The sequence below is a fragment of the Lissotriton helveticus genome, chromosome 7 (genome assembly GCF_964261635.1).
Source record: "Lissotriton helveticus chromosome 7, aLisHel1.1, whole genome shotgun sequence".
NCBI classification, from domain to species: domain Eukaryota; kingdom Metazoa; phylum Chordata; class Amphibia; order Caudata; family Salamandridae; genus Lissotriton; species Lissotriton helveticus.
Genome location: NC_136068.1, coordinates 1,909,534,465 through 1,909,552,005, shown reverse-complemented (window position 1 = coordinate 1,909,552,005; position 17,541 = coordinate 1,909,534,465). Strand labels below are relative to the sequence as shown.

The 17,541-nt window shown below is 46.3% G+C and overlaps 1 protein-coding gene across 1 annotated transcript in view; it reads left to right on the top strand.

Annotated features, from left to right (window-relative positions):
* Nucleotides 1–11,456, top strand: part of LOC144769921 (transient receptor potential cation channel subfamily V member 6-like) — a 67,225-nt gene extending 55,769 nt beyond the window's left edge. The window contains exon 9 of the mRNA XM_078654115.1: nucleotides 11,346–11,456. Within this exon, the coding sequence (XP_078510241.1) occupies nucleotides 11,346–11,456 (111 nt within the window). The remainder of the gene's footprint in view (nucleotides 1–11,345) is intronic.
* Nucleotides 11,457–17,541: the final 6,085 nt, after the last annotated feature.

Here is a 17,541-nt window from a genome sequence, read left to right as displayed (position 1 = left end):
TCCTGCCTTCCCGTCTCCAGCGCCTGCCTCTTCATTGATTAATATTTCGTGGGTTAAAGAGGCGATACCGCCGGGCAAATATCGATTGTCCCTGACGTAGTTTTAACAATTGGCGTCCCAAGCGTGGGGCCCATCAGTGACTCGTGGATCCAGTGGGAGAGGTCCTGACGACAGAGTGAACGACTGCAACGATCGGGAGAGCTCTTGCCCAATAGACCCTCGTCTGGCAGCCGATCATCCGAACTTCACTGGTTCCGAACAGACCTCTCCCGAGTGATCTACGGTCCTGACTGGGAACCATCAGGAGTGCCGCGAGGAATACGAAGAAAAGAGGACGATCGGGCGCTGGATTCGGAAGATAGGAAACTGTCCATACGGTCCGGGTAAGGTCGTGTAGACACGACGAATCACGAAATAATTGTTTAATTGTTCAGAAAATACTAGTATTACTCTTTGTTGACCTATTTGGAGATTCACTGTCTGCACACGAAGAAACAGTAGGCTCTTTCTCTTTGCAAACAGTGAAGGATAGGTAACGCAGCCGTCGCGCCTATCTTTCTCCCCCACTGAATCGATTATTTATTAACGGCCACTGATTAACAGTTTTTGACCCCGAGCTACTGTTCGCGGATTGTTTTCTGGAGATTCTCTGTCTACAAACAGGAAAGAACAGGTTCCCCTTTGCAGATAGTGAAAGGGTAGAGGACGCAGATCTTTTGCGAATCTACTTATTCTTCCCACTGGTCCTCTTTTTGTTCATTTGATATTGGTTCATGAGGTATTCACTGTGTGCAAACAACGTAGAATAGAAATATTCTGTCTAGTCTTTGCACACAGTGATAAGATAGGCAGTGCTGACTTTTGTCCCTCGTTGTGAGCTGTCATGTCTGTCTTCTCCCCACTGGTCGATAGCTGGTTCAGCCCGGACCGTTTATTAGAGGTGGATCATCTAGCTCCGCTGGAAGGCACCCCTAATAAAGACATGTTCATAAACTATGGATTAGTTACCATAGCCTATAGTAAACTGTGGCACAGGTATACCAAAGAAAGTCAAGAGAAACAGTGGCCACTGATAGGATACTTCGATCTTGATAAAATAGAAACGTTAGAAATAGCCCTTCGTGATAATAAGACAACGCCTATTATTATCGACTGCCTCGGTATGTGGCGCAAAGAAGCAATGCAACGAAAGAAAAGAGACGAGGACAGAGCAGGTAAAGGAACATATCGACAGGACGACCCCAGGACACAACGTCCCGAAAGTAATCCCCCGACACTACGCACAGGACGGCCAGACTTAGGGCAAAACCAATGTGCTTTTTGTAGATATGCCGGGCACTGGAAAGCCCAATGCCCGACTCTACTGAACGTGAGTAGGAGCAGAGGACCGACAGGAATAACAGGCCGGCAGAAAGGGAAAAGGCGCGAGACAAAGATGAATCAGACTGACATGGACAGGCCAGATAGAACCACCACGTTCGATTATGCCCGATGGCACAGATTTCGCCAGGCCGATTTCAGCGACATGTTCGAGTCCTCATAGACCAAACAACGCTAAGACGGGAAACCCAGTCTAGCTCTAAATTAACAGACGACAAACCCCGAATAAAGCAGAAAGAATAATGTACACACATGATCAAGCATCCTTACGTTTAGCCAAGTAGGGAAAAGTTTAGGGTATTTCGAGGTAAGGGTTACACAAGTATCCTTCGCCGAGAGGACTAGGGATATTGCCAATGTCTGAAAACCTACTACCTCCTTTCTTCCGCATCCTTATAGGCATATAACTAAAGCCTGCCCCATTGCTCTAACGATAAGTATGCGCAGCATACAGAAAAAGATAATTATGGCCCAAAAAAAATAAAATAATAACTGTTTTATGTTTGTCTTGGGTCTTTTGTATATAATACTTGTACTGTCTCCCCGTCTGAGTTTGTGTGCACGTGATGCATGAATCTGCGTCATCCCTCTGCCTGTGTTTCCGTGTTACTTAAACTTCTGTTAACAGAAGCTTTAGCATGGAACAACCTGGAAAGGAAGGAATGGGAAAACGAAATCCGTAGGCCACTGATGAACTTGAACTTTTATTTAACATAACGAACAAGAAACAAATAACAGTACGTAATAATAACACCTAATAATGCCCTAACAACAGAAAACGTTTGAAACAAGAACGGTAAACTAGAAAATGAAAGTCAGCAGAACATTCGCCCCCCCCCCACTCTGGAACCTTCCAAGGTAGGTCAGGGTTACGGCTACGCCCAGCCGGCAGCAACCCATATAAGGCGGGTCCTGCTGCCAACAGTCGGCCAGGAAATCGTAACATAGGGTGGAGCCGGAGGAGAGACAAGGGCCAGCGGGACCCAGCCAGGGGATCACCTTGACCACACCGGAGAGTTGTAGGGGGGGGGGATGTCTATGTCCTCGACCCCCCCTCTCTCTCTCCCCCAGTCCGGCCACGGTGGCACGTGAGAGTTGCAGATAGTCCCGCCACATGCTCCCCCGGTCCGGCCACCAATGGCCGGGGACTGGGGCCAACTGGATCCGGCTGCAGCCGATGAGCCAAGGAACCCGTTCATGGGGCCAGAGCAAGGGGCGTCCGGCCGACATCCACCGGAAGCCCGGCCCAGAGAAGGACGGGACACTTCTTTCTTTTCTCCTCCGTAATGGCCGCAGCAGCACGCCCGGCACCACTTGAATAATGGCTGCGACAACTCTGGGGGGGAGGGATGTCTTGTACATACCTCCGCGAAAATTAGTCCAGGTCGGGCTGGGAGGGAGAGGCGACGCGGATGAGCCTCTCCCACCTCCACGGATAGGAGGATTCCCAGCCCCCGGCCCAGCGCCGAACTCCTCCAGCCAGGCGGTGGTGCCGATACTTGCGCAGCACCGAACATGCAACGGTGCCGATACTTGCGCAGCACCGAACATGCAACGGTGCCGATACTTGCGCAGCACCGAACATGCAACGGCTGCGCCAATACCCGCACAGCACCGAACATGCACCGCAGGTGGCCATACTTCCGCAGCACTGGACATGGGTTCACTCCAAAAGGTCTCCTCCACTCTTGCAGACTCGACGAAGGGCGGCTGCTGCAGGCCTCAAAATGGCGTCTGGGCCCCCTGGAAGGCGGGTCTCGGCAGCTAGAGTAACTTTGAACAGCAATGTAACTCGGGCGCTTGCCCACCGGGGCACGAGCCCCCACCTCCGACAGCACCCCCACAGCCTTGAAGATTCTACAAAAGTCCCAGGAGCCCTCGGCCCCTGCAGGTTTCCGGTGAGGGACAACTGCCTTGATCGCTAACGAAATAAGCATGACATAGCCACTCCTTCTGTTAGCATGAATTCTCGAACTGCCGAAAAGGACTCTGGTCCAACTGCCGGTTGTAGGAAACATTTTTTCCTTGATACTACTTCCGGACTAACCCGGCCCCGCCCAAAATGGCGCCGGTAACAATAGGAACTTACGAACGCCTCGTGGTGTTTTCTTTTGCTAAAAAGACTCGATGTTCCGAGATATGTTATGATCCTTTGTACACTTGACGGAAAAGAGGAAGGATTCACTCGACGAACATGTAAAAGGACCCCGTGAAAAAGGTTTTTCAATGTACGATTCATTATGATATTATCATGTCTGACATGTAACCTCGCTTATGACACACTCCCATGGTATACCTATAGGAATTTGATTACAACTAGTCCAACTGTGTTTCCAATTATGAAATGAATGCCCCTTGGTCCCTCAACTATTCGATAGACGTTTTTAGTTCACTGCAAATGAATGAATGAACCTTTTTAAACATGTTTTTAATCCTACAAGATAGCCCCCCCCCCCCCTCTACTGTACGCACTTTAGCCATTGCCGTATCCGGCCAACCCCGATCACACTGTCCTATCAACATGCTGAACGATTGTGAAAATAAAGGTTTTCGAAACTATGAACGGGTATTGCATGCTTTATTTAAATGTGGGATCGGCGGGAGAGTTTTTTTCTGTGCACCCTACTCTGCTCTCTCTTTAAGGTTAATAGAAGATGGTTGCCCAGCCCCGGATGGAGGATCGAATCTAAGACACGACACTCTGCCGTCAAATATGCGACTGACTCAGGAACTCGCGCATGGAGAAAGACCTCGACTTCTGGGGATGGGTAAAAGCGAAACGGTGTAAAAGATGGAATATAAAGGATGGGTAAAGTGAAACGATGTAAATGATAGAATATTATAAAGATACGACACTCAAAGGTACTAGGGAACAGAGTTGACCGAAGAGCTGATAAACCTTAAAACATCACAGCGTTGAAAGAGATTTAAGGACCCCGATAGCTAAATACACCTACCAACTAGAAACCTCGCGCTAAGTGCTTCTGATTCTCTAACGTTTTCCTACTCACAGCCTATAAGGACACACTGCCCCCCCCCCTTGGCTCCAGAAACCACAACCCCAGGGATTCTATCCCGAAGAGATAAGACGAGTATGAGGTAAGTAAAAGACTTTCGTACCCGTGCTTTTGATATGCTCGAATGTTGTCCCCCTCCCCTCCCCTCCTTTTTCCCCCCCTGCAGGCCACATCGGAATCACGACCGAGGTATGGTGAAGATCTGAAGCCTCGCCATGTCTGATACACGAAACGGACTAACACTGCCTGGTGGCACCTAAACACACCCACAAACTGCTCTTGTACCAAAAGAGCCAATAAATTGTATGACATGATGAAAGCGATCACCCTTAATCCGTGTTGCGTGAATGGACGCCTGTCACGTATGTCCGAAACTATGAGATGATGTTTGTGTATGACTGACGCGTTGACTTAACTGGTTAAAGGACCGAGAATGCAAGAAATGCGACACAATGGTGCCCTTTTTACTCGATGTATGTCCCCTGTACCCGGCCTAATGCTCGTCCATCCCAAACTGCATGCTTTCAAAATTCTAACACAGACCCGTAATGTCTTATGTTGTGTAATGCGCTGAATAGCCTATCTTAATGCACGGCCACTCCCCATGTCGCACGTGTACTATTTAGCCTGTTGTTGCACATCTCTCTCTCTCTCTCTCTCTCTCTCTCTCTCTCTCTCTCTCTCCCTCTCTCTCGCTCTTCCGAACGACTAGCACCTAAATTGGCAAACCGCCACCCCTAGTGCACCACCCAATTGGCTCCAAATACCACAAGTATTTGCTCAAAATTTATCCTAAATAAAAATCACCCTGACGCCGTGTCACTACCTCTCCTTTCTGCTAAAAATTGATGAAACCGAGATTTGGCCATAAGGGATAGGACAGGTAAGACGACTGAGGTTCCCTAATCTGACCCGAAATAAGGGAACTACATGTCAGCGGCTCCTGTGTTATAAAAAGATGCCTCAGATAACGCGACCTTCCCCGTCCCGAATTGTCGCAATACCCAAACAGTAAAGGTGATCGAAACATCCTCATGTTCCCGGAACGCCCCCTGTTTCGTATCAGCTGCCCCAGACGAGAGTTATAAAACTGTCCCTCACCCCCGGTTGTAAGAGATGGGTCGATTTACGCCCTTACCACAGTTTTCTATGTCCCTAGTTGTTTCCCATAAGACCCCTGTCTTTTCTAATTAAGTAGTCAGGCCGTAAGAGGCTACGTAGGAACCAGAATGATGTTTTACAAAGTTAAAGATTAGACCGAAGCGAAGAAATCATTGCAATGAACCCTGTTGAAAGCGAAAACGTTTAGTTGAAAGGCAGGATGCATTGATAGAATGAAAAATGTTTAGCCTATGTTCGTCCCTCAGCAAGATACCTGTCAGACCATGGTGATAGCACACAGCACCCTTTTTAAATATAAAGCCCTGGAGAACGCTATAGCTTCGTAAGGCTCGTATTAAGAAGGTGGGTCTCCGTCAGAAGAACTGACGTAACTGTAATGCAATAAAAGGTACCAGATCTCGTCCCACGACCAACAAACACCAAAGAAATAGTTGTGAAGGAAAGTTATAGTAAATCCAGCAGGCCCATCATCAATCATTTATATGTTAGTTGCGAACCCTAATATAACGGACGTTTCCATTTTTTGCCTGGAGCTGGGAGAGAAATAGACTTATGTGATTACCTTCCTCTGCCAATTCTCTAAAGACTGTCTTTTCAAACTCATTTAAGGGTACGACTGTCGGAGGAAAGAAGGACCGGATGTGGGAGCACGTGGCCTGACTACAGACTATGGAACATCTGCGACATTGGCCAAGGCGAGACCGCGACAATAAGGAGCTGCAGGACGAGGCACTGTTTTCGACAAAACGAGAGGAAAGGGCTGACCTGATGCCCCTGCTCAATGTTCAACGTATGCCGAAAAGTCCCCGCTCTCTAAACTCGGTCATGAGCCCGCCTACCTGAAATTTTCCGTCCCCCTAGTCTGTTCCCGATCTGGCCCTGCTCCATCCCCCTTTTTCTCCGACCTACCCTAAAGGACTGCTCACGCGCACATTTCTTCCATCTGAACCTTTTTGACAATCAACTCAAAGGACACAGGGCGAAAAGGACCTTTTTGACCAGAAACGCGAGGAAAAGGTTGTGCCCTGCAACGCGGGACCTAGAATAGAGCTGGACCCGTAGCTCCACCGCCGTTGCTCCACAGCACCAACAAAAGACAACAAAGAATGCTGAGAACTCATTAACTTCGAACATTGACACCCTCAATTATCGTTTCTACTACGTCTCATTTCTCTCCCAGCCACCATTGTATTGATTATGCTCCAACCAAACATGAACAGAACTCACATATGTAATGACCTATCAATTTACATTCCGAACGACCATAAGTAGCTATGAAATGTACTCAATGCTCTCACTACAGAATCATTTTTTGTCTGTTATTGCATTACTATGACTTTCCTGCAAACGAGTTTTTATCGATAAACCCGCCTCCTAAGATGAAAGATTTTAAAATGTAATGTTTATAACTCCTTCACCTGGGTACCTACTTCTTTTCCTATGACCACCACAGTCGACATGAATTGGAAATAGGCCAGCAAGATGTCTTGGATAGGTTAAAGGGAGGACTGTGGAAAATTAGTACGGTCTGGTAAACATTATCTGCGCCATCTTGCCTTTTTTCCCTGATGCCACACTTTTTGTCGTGCGCGCCCGCCATTTTAGGTGCCTCGATCAGAACAACCCTTTTGCATGCCACTGGCCCCCAGCATAGCCCTCCACCCTCACAAAGCCCGCACTCTGACAACCCCCGCTCGCACATGCCTTGGATCATAAACCCCTCTTCAGCGCAGCTCTGCCTCAGAACCCCATCCTGTCCCCAGCGCGACACCTCCCTTCCTTCCTTTCATGGTCCCAGGCCCTTTTTGATACAAATCCCCTTTTCCTGTGTGCCCGTTTGTCTTCCTCGTTCCCAGGCCGACACCTAGCTCTGCCGATACTGTTCCTTGCCCCTCCCCGTACAGTAGAGAGCTTCCCTCATCAAAGGACCCCCGAGTTGATCAAAGCCCTCACCCTATGAGATCCAACCAAACCCCCACATTCCATGAATCGGCGGAATGTCCAGCTGCGTGGTAGTCATCACCTGTTGTGACCGGGGTGAGGACTTCAACTGTAAATGTGTGTGGGAACGGGCCTGAAGGGGAGATTCGGAGGATATCCCTCCGTACATCAAAGCATTGCCAAGAATGTGTTGTATGTAATAAAGCAATAAACCTGTGTATAAGAGGCCAGGCCTCAGAGATGCGGTTAGAGCACCTCATGACGATACCTGCTGTCTGAACTGATGTGTTCTCCTCCGGAGAGAATAAACCTTGTTTCCTGCCTTCCCGTCTCCAGCGCCTGCCTCTTCATTGATTATTCGTGGGTTAAAGAGGCGATACCGCCGGGCAAATATCGATTGTCCCTGACGTAGTTTTAACAGTGCAGTTATCAAAAAATGGCATGGGTACACTTTTCAGCTATGCATTTTGTATGCATGGCTCTCATATAGAACCTCAATTGCTTATTTCAGTTTCAGAAAGTCATAACTCCTTGCTTTGACATGACAACAGTTGATGACAAAACTGGCTATCAACTGATGTGATGTCATTTAGGCCTCCCAGGCCAGGTGACAGGGCTCTCTGAGAGCCTTTCAGCACAGCTCTTCTTGTCTGCTTTGACTGAAAGCATAAAGCACAGTTGCAAAAGGGGGAAGGATGGCAGGCAAGGTAGTAGGTTTTTTAAAGGATAGCCGGCAAGATATTTATTTTTTCACATTTGCATCAGGGAGGAGAGGGCAAGCTATGAATAGCTCATCCACTATCCCCTGCATTGTAGTTGAAGGCAGGGACACAGGATTTTGGGGGCCATACATAGCATACAATTAAAAATGTGTAAAAACTGAATGATGGGGATGTTTTTCGACTCAGGGTTCTTAGTGACATCACAGACAACTTGAGATTCGCTCTTGTTGTCTATTTGATGTCACTTAGAACTCCTCTGTGAGAAACACCCCTTAAATCACTGCTACACATCTATTATTCTTTATTTTTATTTTACAGAGTTTTATGTAGCGCGAACTAGAACCGAACCGAATCAGTTATCAGAGCGCTTTACATAGCACCAGTTACGTTACATGAGGACACACGTTCATTTTTTTTAGGCACGGGGAGATTAAGTGATTTGCCCAAAATCACAGGGGTTTTTTGGCGTCGTTACCGAGACTCGAACCCAGATCCCCAGGTCCGAGGTCGAGCGCCTTAGCCGTTAGGCCAACCCCTCTCCCAATATATATATATATGTATATATATATATAAATCTATATGATAATGCCAGTAATGAGGGGCTCTGAGAATGCTGGTTAAACATGTTGCTGTGTGTGTGGACCTAACAAAAATCAGAACACAGACACCACACACAATCTCACATATTCACACAACTTATGCTCCTGCACTCAAGATTTTAAGCCATTATTTGCAAGAAATTGTCTCATACAGATAATTCCAAAGCTGTGAGGACTCTTCAAATACATTGCTTTTTATACTTCTAGCCATGTGTAGAAAACACAAACTAGCACAACGAATCCCAATCTATTCTCAGTGTATTGAGTAAAACACCCACATAGAATGCAGATAATGTATACATTTCTGCTTTTAGTGTTTAATGAAATGTTGATTGTGTAACATGAGCTTTGAGGTTTAAAACTATTCAAACAAGTGCAATGTACTCATGTGTGAAGCAAACACAACCTCTGCAGGGTGTGGGCGATGTTCATTTGGACGTGCACACAGAGAAGGCTGAAAGCTACATAAGACAAGAAGGTTTGTACAGTTGTCATTTCCCCTTGGAGGGAAGTACTCAACATGCATGCACACCCAGGCCTACACAGACACACATATACTCAACAACAAGCACTGGCAAAACAAATAGGTCAGCTTTATTACTGAAAACAGAAGCCAGAACTATTGGCTTTGCCAATGATTAGTTTATGTACAATAATTATAAATAAAGATAGAAAACATATACAAAGCAAAGGGGTTAAATAGGTGCACCAAGGTAAATCCACAGTCATTAGGTCTTGTGAGAAAGATGCGAGAATTGTGTTCTGTAACTTGATTCTAAAATGGAACATGTGAGATATTGAGGTCCTGCTCTTTGGAAAGGACACTTCCTCTTGAAATCAATCCTGGTCCCCTCCCCCACCAGTATCCAAAGTCAGGAACCTTGAGGTAATCTTTGATGCTGAGCTATCTTTTAAGGATCCGATCAACAAACTAAGCTCATCTTGTTTCATTTTGTTAAGAATGTTGAGGAAGGCACCGCCTTTAATCGCTTCTGATCTTTAAAAATCGATAGTCATGCCATTGGTGCTATCCAGACTGGATTATTGCAAAGCCCCACACCTCTATATCTCACGACGCTCTTTAAACAAGCTCCAGATGTTGCAGAACTTGGGGGCATATTATCAAGAAACGGCGTTAAAATTATTGCCGCTTTAATAAAGGGCTTAATAATATGCCCTTGTCAATTCCCATACAAGCCCATATTCTGGTATGAACATGGACTTCTATTGGAATTCTCTACGGCATATTATCAAGTCCATTATTGCCGCTTTAGCGGCAGGAAGCGGTGATAATCTTCACTACGTTCTTTATAATATGTCCCACAGTTGGTTGTCTTCTGAAGAAGATACCAAAATTCAAATCAGTCTCGGCCGCCCTGACGGAGTTTCACTTGCTCCCAATTAAAAAAAGAGTGGCCTTTAAGACTTTATGTTTGGCACATAAAACTATGTATTTTTCCAGACCAGGCTACTTGAAAAGGAAAATTGTAGGATGCACTCTGAATAGACTGCTGTGATTGGCAGCCTCCTAATAGGTCAGTGTTCCAAAAATCAAAAAAGCTTCATGGAGCTGTAGAATCTTTGTCCACGCCCCCTGCCAACTTTGGAACAAAATGCATATGCACCTTAAAAGTCAGGCCAATTTGTCCAATTTCAGGACAAAAGTGAAAACCTGGCTGTTCCCCCCCAGCTGCTGCTAACAGGTCAGAATTAGATGAATATCAACATCAAAACTCCTTAGGGCATTCATGTGCTCCAGAAATCTTTGAATTACTCAATTGGTTTTCCTCAAGGTATTTAAGTTGAAATGTGGTCATTACATGGGATTTGACCTTTGCACTGTAGTAATACATGAATGACTGAGTATTTACAAATACACTTGTTCCAAATACCTTACGTTGTTCAGCCACATTTATTTCCACTAACATGGTATAAAAGTATGTCTTTGTAAATATTATGATAAATACATAAATGAATGTGTCCTAAGTTAGTGGAAGTAAATAAAGAGAATACAAATAAATGTACTAGTAAAGATACATTTGTTTCTACAGTGAAAGGTCAATCCTTTCTGGGGTACAGCCTAGTGAAAGTCAGAAAACACTTCATCCCCCACAGATTCAATTCTGCAGCCACTTTCAGGAAAAAACTACAGACAACATCCTCAACGTTTATTTAATTTGATTTCAGTATACAGATTTAAACCTTATTTTGATATTAGGTACATTGCGTTATTTCTACCGCCCATGTAAGAGCATGGCACAAATCATTCATGCAGCCTGCAGAGAGTAATATGCTATTTATTATGCTTTTCGAGGGTGAGGAGGGGCATTTTGCCCTCCCTGAGGTTTTGCCTCTCATCAGTAAGGCAATTTATCTCACTTCACTTTTGATGTAAACACATGCATGTTATTTACTGTGCATTGAAGTTAATATTGAAAAGCCGTCATGCAAATAATGTTTTTGTGGGACAATTGTGATGAGAAAACAGAAATGCAATGATAGCCTCTAAATTGTGCACCTCAAATCTCTATCTGACTAATTAGAGAATATCGCGTTCCATGCAGGTTGTTGCAGCCACCATTAAGCTGGAGCGGAAACTGCCCCGCAGCCTCTGGCCTCGTTCTGGTATCAGTGGAAAGGTCTATGGGCTGGGAGACAACCAGTACCTCAGGTAGGAGCAGGGTGGATGGTGTGTTTATGTTGAGTGGCCTATAGCAGCCTGGGTGTTGAGCATATGAGTGGACTATCATCAGGTCAATTTCTAGATCTTTGTCCTTATAAATGACCTTGTGCTTTGAGGTGCTCGGATCCGGGTGACATGGGCTGGCGGCCTGGAAGGCCTATATGACAACAGTTGATAACCAGTTTGGTTGCCTACAGAATGCCTTGTGCTGTCTCTCTGACCCCTGTTGATGGACTTCCATGGTCAGTGCATGTAGTAGGGGATGGGGACGAGCCGGTCGCAAAGTGTTGTAAATTGAGAAATTCATGACCATGTACTTGCAAAAAGTTCAAGGAAGCACAGATGTTTTTATTTGCTATTGATATATTTATGTAGCCACGAATATAGACTAAGCAGTGTCAACATTTGAAAACACATAAAGCAAGAAACAATGGGGACATTTAATTTTCCCTTTAAAGTAGAGCAGTTTGATATTAAGACATCTAAAACATATTTCTGGCATTGACAGCAATGTGACCCAACTGGAGTTAGTCTCTTGACATTCTGTGCTGCCCCCTGGCATGTCCTGCATGTCTGTGGAGTGCTGAGCACAGCACTGCACTCTAGTGGATAGAATATATTTTATTTAATCAATTCACAAAAATTGTTACAAAAAGTGTCCTATAAAATATTCACAAAACCTGCTTGCTACAGTAGTCATCATTAACTGCTACAAATTTGGATGCACTAGATCCTGTAAAACAAATCCTAAAAATACAGATCATTGATAATAAAAACATTAAAACCCATGTGTCAATTATGAATTCAAGGCATTCAAAGACCTATTTTGGTGAAGACATTCCAATAAAGTGCAAAATAGATACAGCTTGTCACAGCATGCAGATCAAACTCTGGGCATGCCCAAAGTGCAGTCTTGAAGTTCTAAGGTGCAAGGTGCGTTACTTAAACGTTCTTTACCTTTATGTGCAAACTTGGCGAACCTTGCCTATTCCATCGGTGTCTCCAGGCTAAACAAGAGTTTCGTGGCATCCTTGCAATTACGTGTCCCCTATTTTAAAAACAATGGCCTTAGTAAAGTGCGACGTGCTTGTATTAGGCAATGGCATATGCAGACCAAATGGGCCATGGATTCTTCATGCTGGTGGCGTAGTCTGCAGGTGGTAATCGCCTCTAGGGATTTCCACTGCACTCCAGTGAGCCATACACAGAATATGTGAGCCTCGCTTCACAGGATGGAATAGGGAGTTTTCAATCTTCTTACAGGCAAACTCTTACCTTTGTGTCTAGCTAATGCAGGCTGCTAAAGAGGTAGTAAAACTGGCTGCCTGGGTGAACAATAGGTTGCCTAATGCAGATCATACCTAGCATGAGATGTTACATTCTCAAAAAGTGCCACATATTATTAACCCTCGTGTACTATTATTCCATTCTCAAAACTGCTGGCGAATTGTGTACTCAGGTTTTGCAAAAGCAATACTATGTTGCAAACTGTTCTATGTATAAATAGGTCGGTTCACAAATTACAAAATCCCAGGGAATCTCAGAACAACCTGCCTATTTAATATTCATTATGCCAACCAAAACATGCAATTCCCCATGAAAGACCTCAATCACAGGGGTGGTAGCCTGCAATGGACAGCAGACCCCCTTGTCTTTGATTGTATATAAATAAAGAATACCTCTGTCTATTTTACATGGTGGGCGTTTATTCAAAGAAAACAGAACTGAGTTAAAAAAATATATATTTTATCAAAAAGTTTCAGTTAGAGTTGGCAATGGTCCCGTGGACTGCAGCCAACTCTACCTGAAACTGTTTTCAAGATGAACAAAAGGGGAGGGGTTCAAAGGGGACCCCTTCCCATTTGCAGATCAATTACTAGCCCAAATTAGGAGTCAGACATTCTGCAATGTTTTGAGAATGGATTCTGGTCTCAAAAGATTGATGCATCACAGTCAGAAAGGCTATTTTGATTGCACTCCCAAAACACATCCATTCCAAATAACAATTCTAAAATAATTTTAAACTCATTTAACGAATAAGCGACATTAAAAAAAATTGAATTCAAAATTTAAACATATTTATATTGTCAACCCAAAAAATCTGAGTTGTCTCTTTGTGAGCTGGGAAGAAATTGGATCATCTTGACACCACCTGTCCTCTCTAAATTGTCTATACATAGAAGGTATCTACTCATCCTGTTAGGTTTGGTATTTTGTTGTTCTGAAAGTGTCTAATCACACATTCGCATGAGGGGTGTGTCAAATTTGTTTAATTTGCTTTCACGTAATTAAGAATTTTGCGTATTTACGCAAAAATAAACCCTTCATTTAGTGTTATATTTTAGCATGAAATGCACCCTCATGTCAATTGTTGATGCAATGACACATTTTGTGGTAAAAATATTGCACAAACACAACAAATGCCATGAGAGACAACCTTCGCGTTCTGGCCATCCGCGGAGAACCCGCATTCTTGAATTTTCACGTATTAAGCTTAATGGTAAATTCACGAAATTAAACCAATAACACCAGTGTAATTATTATTTTGCCCGAGTCTAAGTCACATGACTCAAAATATTTTTAAGGTAAAGCATAAAGAGGTCTAAAAATGAAAGTGGGCTCGGCATTTAAACAACAAGGAATGGAATGATGAAGTATATTGACTTTTCAAATATTAATATTAAACACAGGCTGAGAAATCATAAATAACTTAGTTAAACTGCCTTTCCTACAGGGTGGAGATCCTACAAAGTGGAGCAGCACAGACCCCGGAGTGCAGCGAGGTGGCGTCGAGGCAACCTCAGAAGGACCCGTGTGGATACGGCCCGGAGGGTCCGCGTCAAGAGTCAGGAGGGACACACGAGCAACAGATCTCAGGGCACTGCGCGTGAACACCGAAAGAGCTGTGGAGAAGATTGGTGGAGGGCTTGGGTTAACTATTGTGGTTACTTATAACTCAGATCAGTAGATAAAGGGACCTAAAGTGGAAGTTGCTGGGTGCAGCTGTACAAAAGAACACACACTTTAAAAGATTGTACATTGTCTCCAAACATGCAACAACTGAGGTGACATTCAGTGTAGTTCTTCATTTCCCAGTAACTAGCAGCTGCCCCACCAGTGAGGTCACAAGCCAGAGGCGTAGATGCAATCAGTGTTTCGAAGAGGCAGAGCCTTCAGTGTAAAAACAGCGCTGTTGGTTAGTAAAAGGTTTGCTGCTGACGCCTGCTTGTGAACCCTTGAAAGTTATTTGCTGAGACACCGATTTACACACATTTAGTTAACAAGTTACGAAAGTGCAAAGTGTATTGAAATTGTTAACTGATCTCATAACATAAGGTCAGTAGGGTGTAACAATCTGGCCAGGTGCAGGGGGAGCCAGGCGCCCTGCGGTCAGCCATTGCCTCCTACCGGTGCACCTGCCTCTCCATGGGACGTCACCTCATGTCTAATAAAGCATTACCTCCTCGTCAGCCCTCCCCGTCCCAGTCCTAACTACATGAGCATAGCTCCTCCCACCAGAAACTCCCAAGCAACTTGAAACCCATCCCTTCCCTCCAGGCCACACCCATACCCTGAGGCATATAATCCAGTGACCTGCCAATCAACAACCTGTTTGTTTTTTCTGCGGAATCACTTCCGAGCAGACTTCGTCGAGGGGGGCACTGGAATTGGCCTCCTATCTGGTAAGTGTGAAACGGGATGTTAAGCGCCCGTTTTTAACCCCTATTGTGCCTGTTTTTGTTTTACCTTGTGGGCATTTACTTTGAGTCCCTGCTGTAGCGGGACCATGGGGTTGGGGGTCCGGACTGCCTGGTGGTGGTGGCTCCCTGCTGCAGCCTCCCCTCTTCCGGGTTCGTTCCCTGCTCTAGCGGGTGCTCCCGGGGAGGGAGGGGGGGTGTGTGGCTGGCTTTTTCAGCACGCCGAGGGCGTGCCGGTTTGGCTTCTCTGTCTCTATCCATACTCTTGGTGCTCGTTTCTTTCGTGCCCGTGTTTCCCCCCTTTTTTTTGCTTCCTGCAATCCTTGGTGGTGTCTGGGGTTGCGGGGAGGGGGGCGGGGACTGCCTTTGTTTGGTCCGTGGGGGCCCGATGTTAGGGTTCAGTCCGACTTTGATCTTACCTAGCTTAGGTTCTCTTCTTCGCGTTTTTGTGGTTGGAGCTCCCTCTACTGGCGGTCATGATTGCCGTTTTTGTGTTGCTGGAGGGATTTGCATGGGGCTTGATTTCGAGTCTTGGCCTCTTCCTGCTCTGCTGTGGTGGGGCTCCATGGTGTTTTTCCCCTGTCCTTGGCCTGTCTCTGCTGTCTGTGGGGGTCATGTGGGGTTTGGAGGCTCTGCTCTCCTGCAGTTCTGCTGGGGCGGTGGGGAGTTCTTACCTCTGGTTTCACTGGTTCCTGGGGCGGGGTCTTCTGGGTTTCTTCGTGTCCTTACAGTTGGGCCCTGTTCAATCATTTCCTTTTGTAGGTTGGTGGTCTTCTCTGATAGGGCGGTTTGAAGCCCAGCCTTCGGTCCTGTGTAGGGATTGGCTCCCGGTCCAGGTGGCGTTCCCTGGTTGGCCCTTGGGGATTTTTGCTTGATTGGTCTGGGTATATCTTGGGGTCTGGGTTTCTGTTCTCCTGTTTACAACATGGAGGGTAGAGGTGCAGACGTGCGTGAGCTCGGCTGTGAGGATGGAGAGGTGGTCGCTGGTTCTTCCTCTGCTCCTTCCATGGCGGATATTCAGAAAATGATTGAGGCTGCTGTGGCGGCGGCCTTTGTGGCTCATGTTCCCAAGGGGCCTAAGAGACAGAAATTGGATGCCTCGGCTGAGGTAGATCCGGATGTTGACTCTGATGAGGAGGTGAAGGGTCGTTTTGCCCAAGGGGCTGACCTTCGCTGTGTTTTGCAGCATGTTCGGGACAATCTGGGATTCCCTGATCCTGTGGTGGGTGGAGAGTCTGAAGACTTCTTCGCCAATTACCTGAAGAAAGATCCGGAAAGCCTCCCCATTCATACGTCTGTGAGGAAGGTGCTGGAGGGGGAGTGGAAGGATGTTGACAGGCATGCCTTTCCCCGGTTTCTGGCTAAGAGGTATCCCTTGCAGGGATTCACGGAGGAGTTTCCGGCTGTGGTGAAAGTGGATTCTCTGCTGGCTGGTATGGCGTCTCAGAGCCTGGTGGTGTCTGAGGATGCGGTACCTTCTGATCCTGGGGACAAGCGGGTTGAGGGGGCCTTGAAGCGGTCCTTTGCGGCCTCCAATCTGGCTGTTCGGTCTGCTGCTTACACCAGCTATCTTGTTCAGTCGCTTCTTAAGGACTGTCAGGGTATTTCTGCGCAGCTCATGCAGGATGAGGATCCCTCTGAGTCTTTGTCCATGTTGGAACAACAATTGCGTTTCATGGCTGACTTGTCCTTCGACTCCCTTAGTGCTGCGGCGGCGGCTGCTGGTGCATCGGTTGCTGCTAGGAGGCAGTTGTGGCTTAAGTCTTGGAAGGCGGAAGCTGCTCAGAAGGCGGCCGTGATGAAGATTCCCTTCACGGGCTCTAAGCTGTTTGGGGAGCCGTTGGAAGCTTTGATTAAAAAGACAGCTGAGGACAAGAAGTTGTTGGCTCCGGTCCGCTCTTCTCAGAAAGGGAAGTTTGCGGGTTATAAGCGGGCTTTTGGGCAAGCGTTTCAATCTAAGATGGCTGCTCAGCCCTTTCGTGGTAGGGGACGTGGCCGGGGTGTCCCTTCCTTCCACAAGTCCCGGGGTCACCAAGGTGCTTCCTCTTCTGCAGGTCCCTCCAAGTCGTGACTATGTGATGGATTCCTTGAAGGTGCCGGTTGGGGGTCGCCTCACCTCTTTTTTGCCAGTCTGGGAGGAGTTCGTTCGGGATCTGTGGGTTCTGCAGGTGGTACGACTGGGCTACAAAATAGAATTTGGGACTCCTCCGGTGGATGTGTTCAAAGCTACCCCTGTTCCCAGGTCTCTGGCAAGATGTCGTGCTCTATTGGACGGAGTTCGGGACTTGGTGTCGAAGGGTGCTGTGGTGAGGGTGCCTGTGAGTCAACAGGGTCGGGGGGTGTACTCAATCCTGTTTTTGATCCAAAAGCCAAATGGGG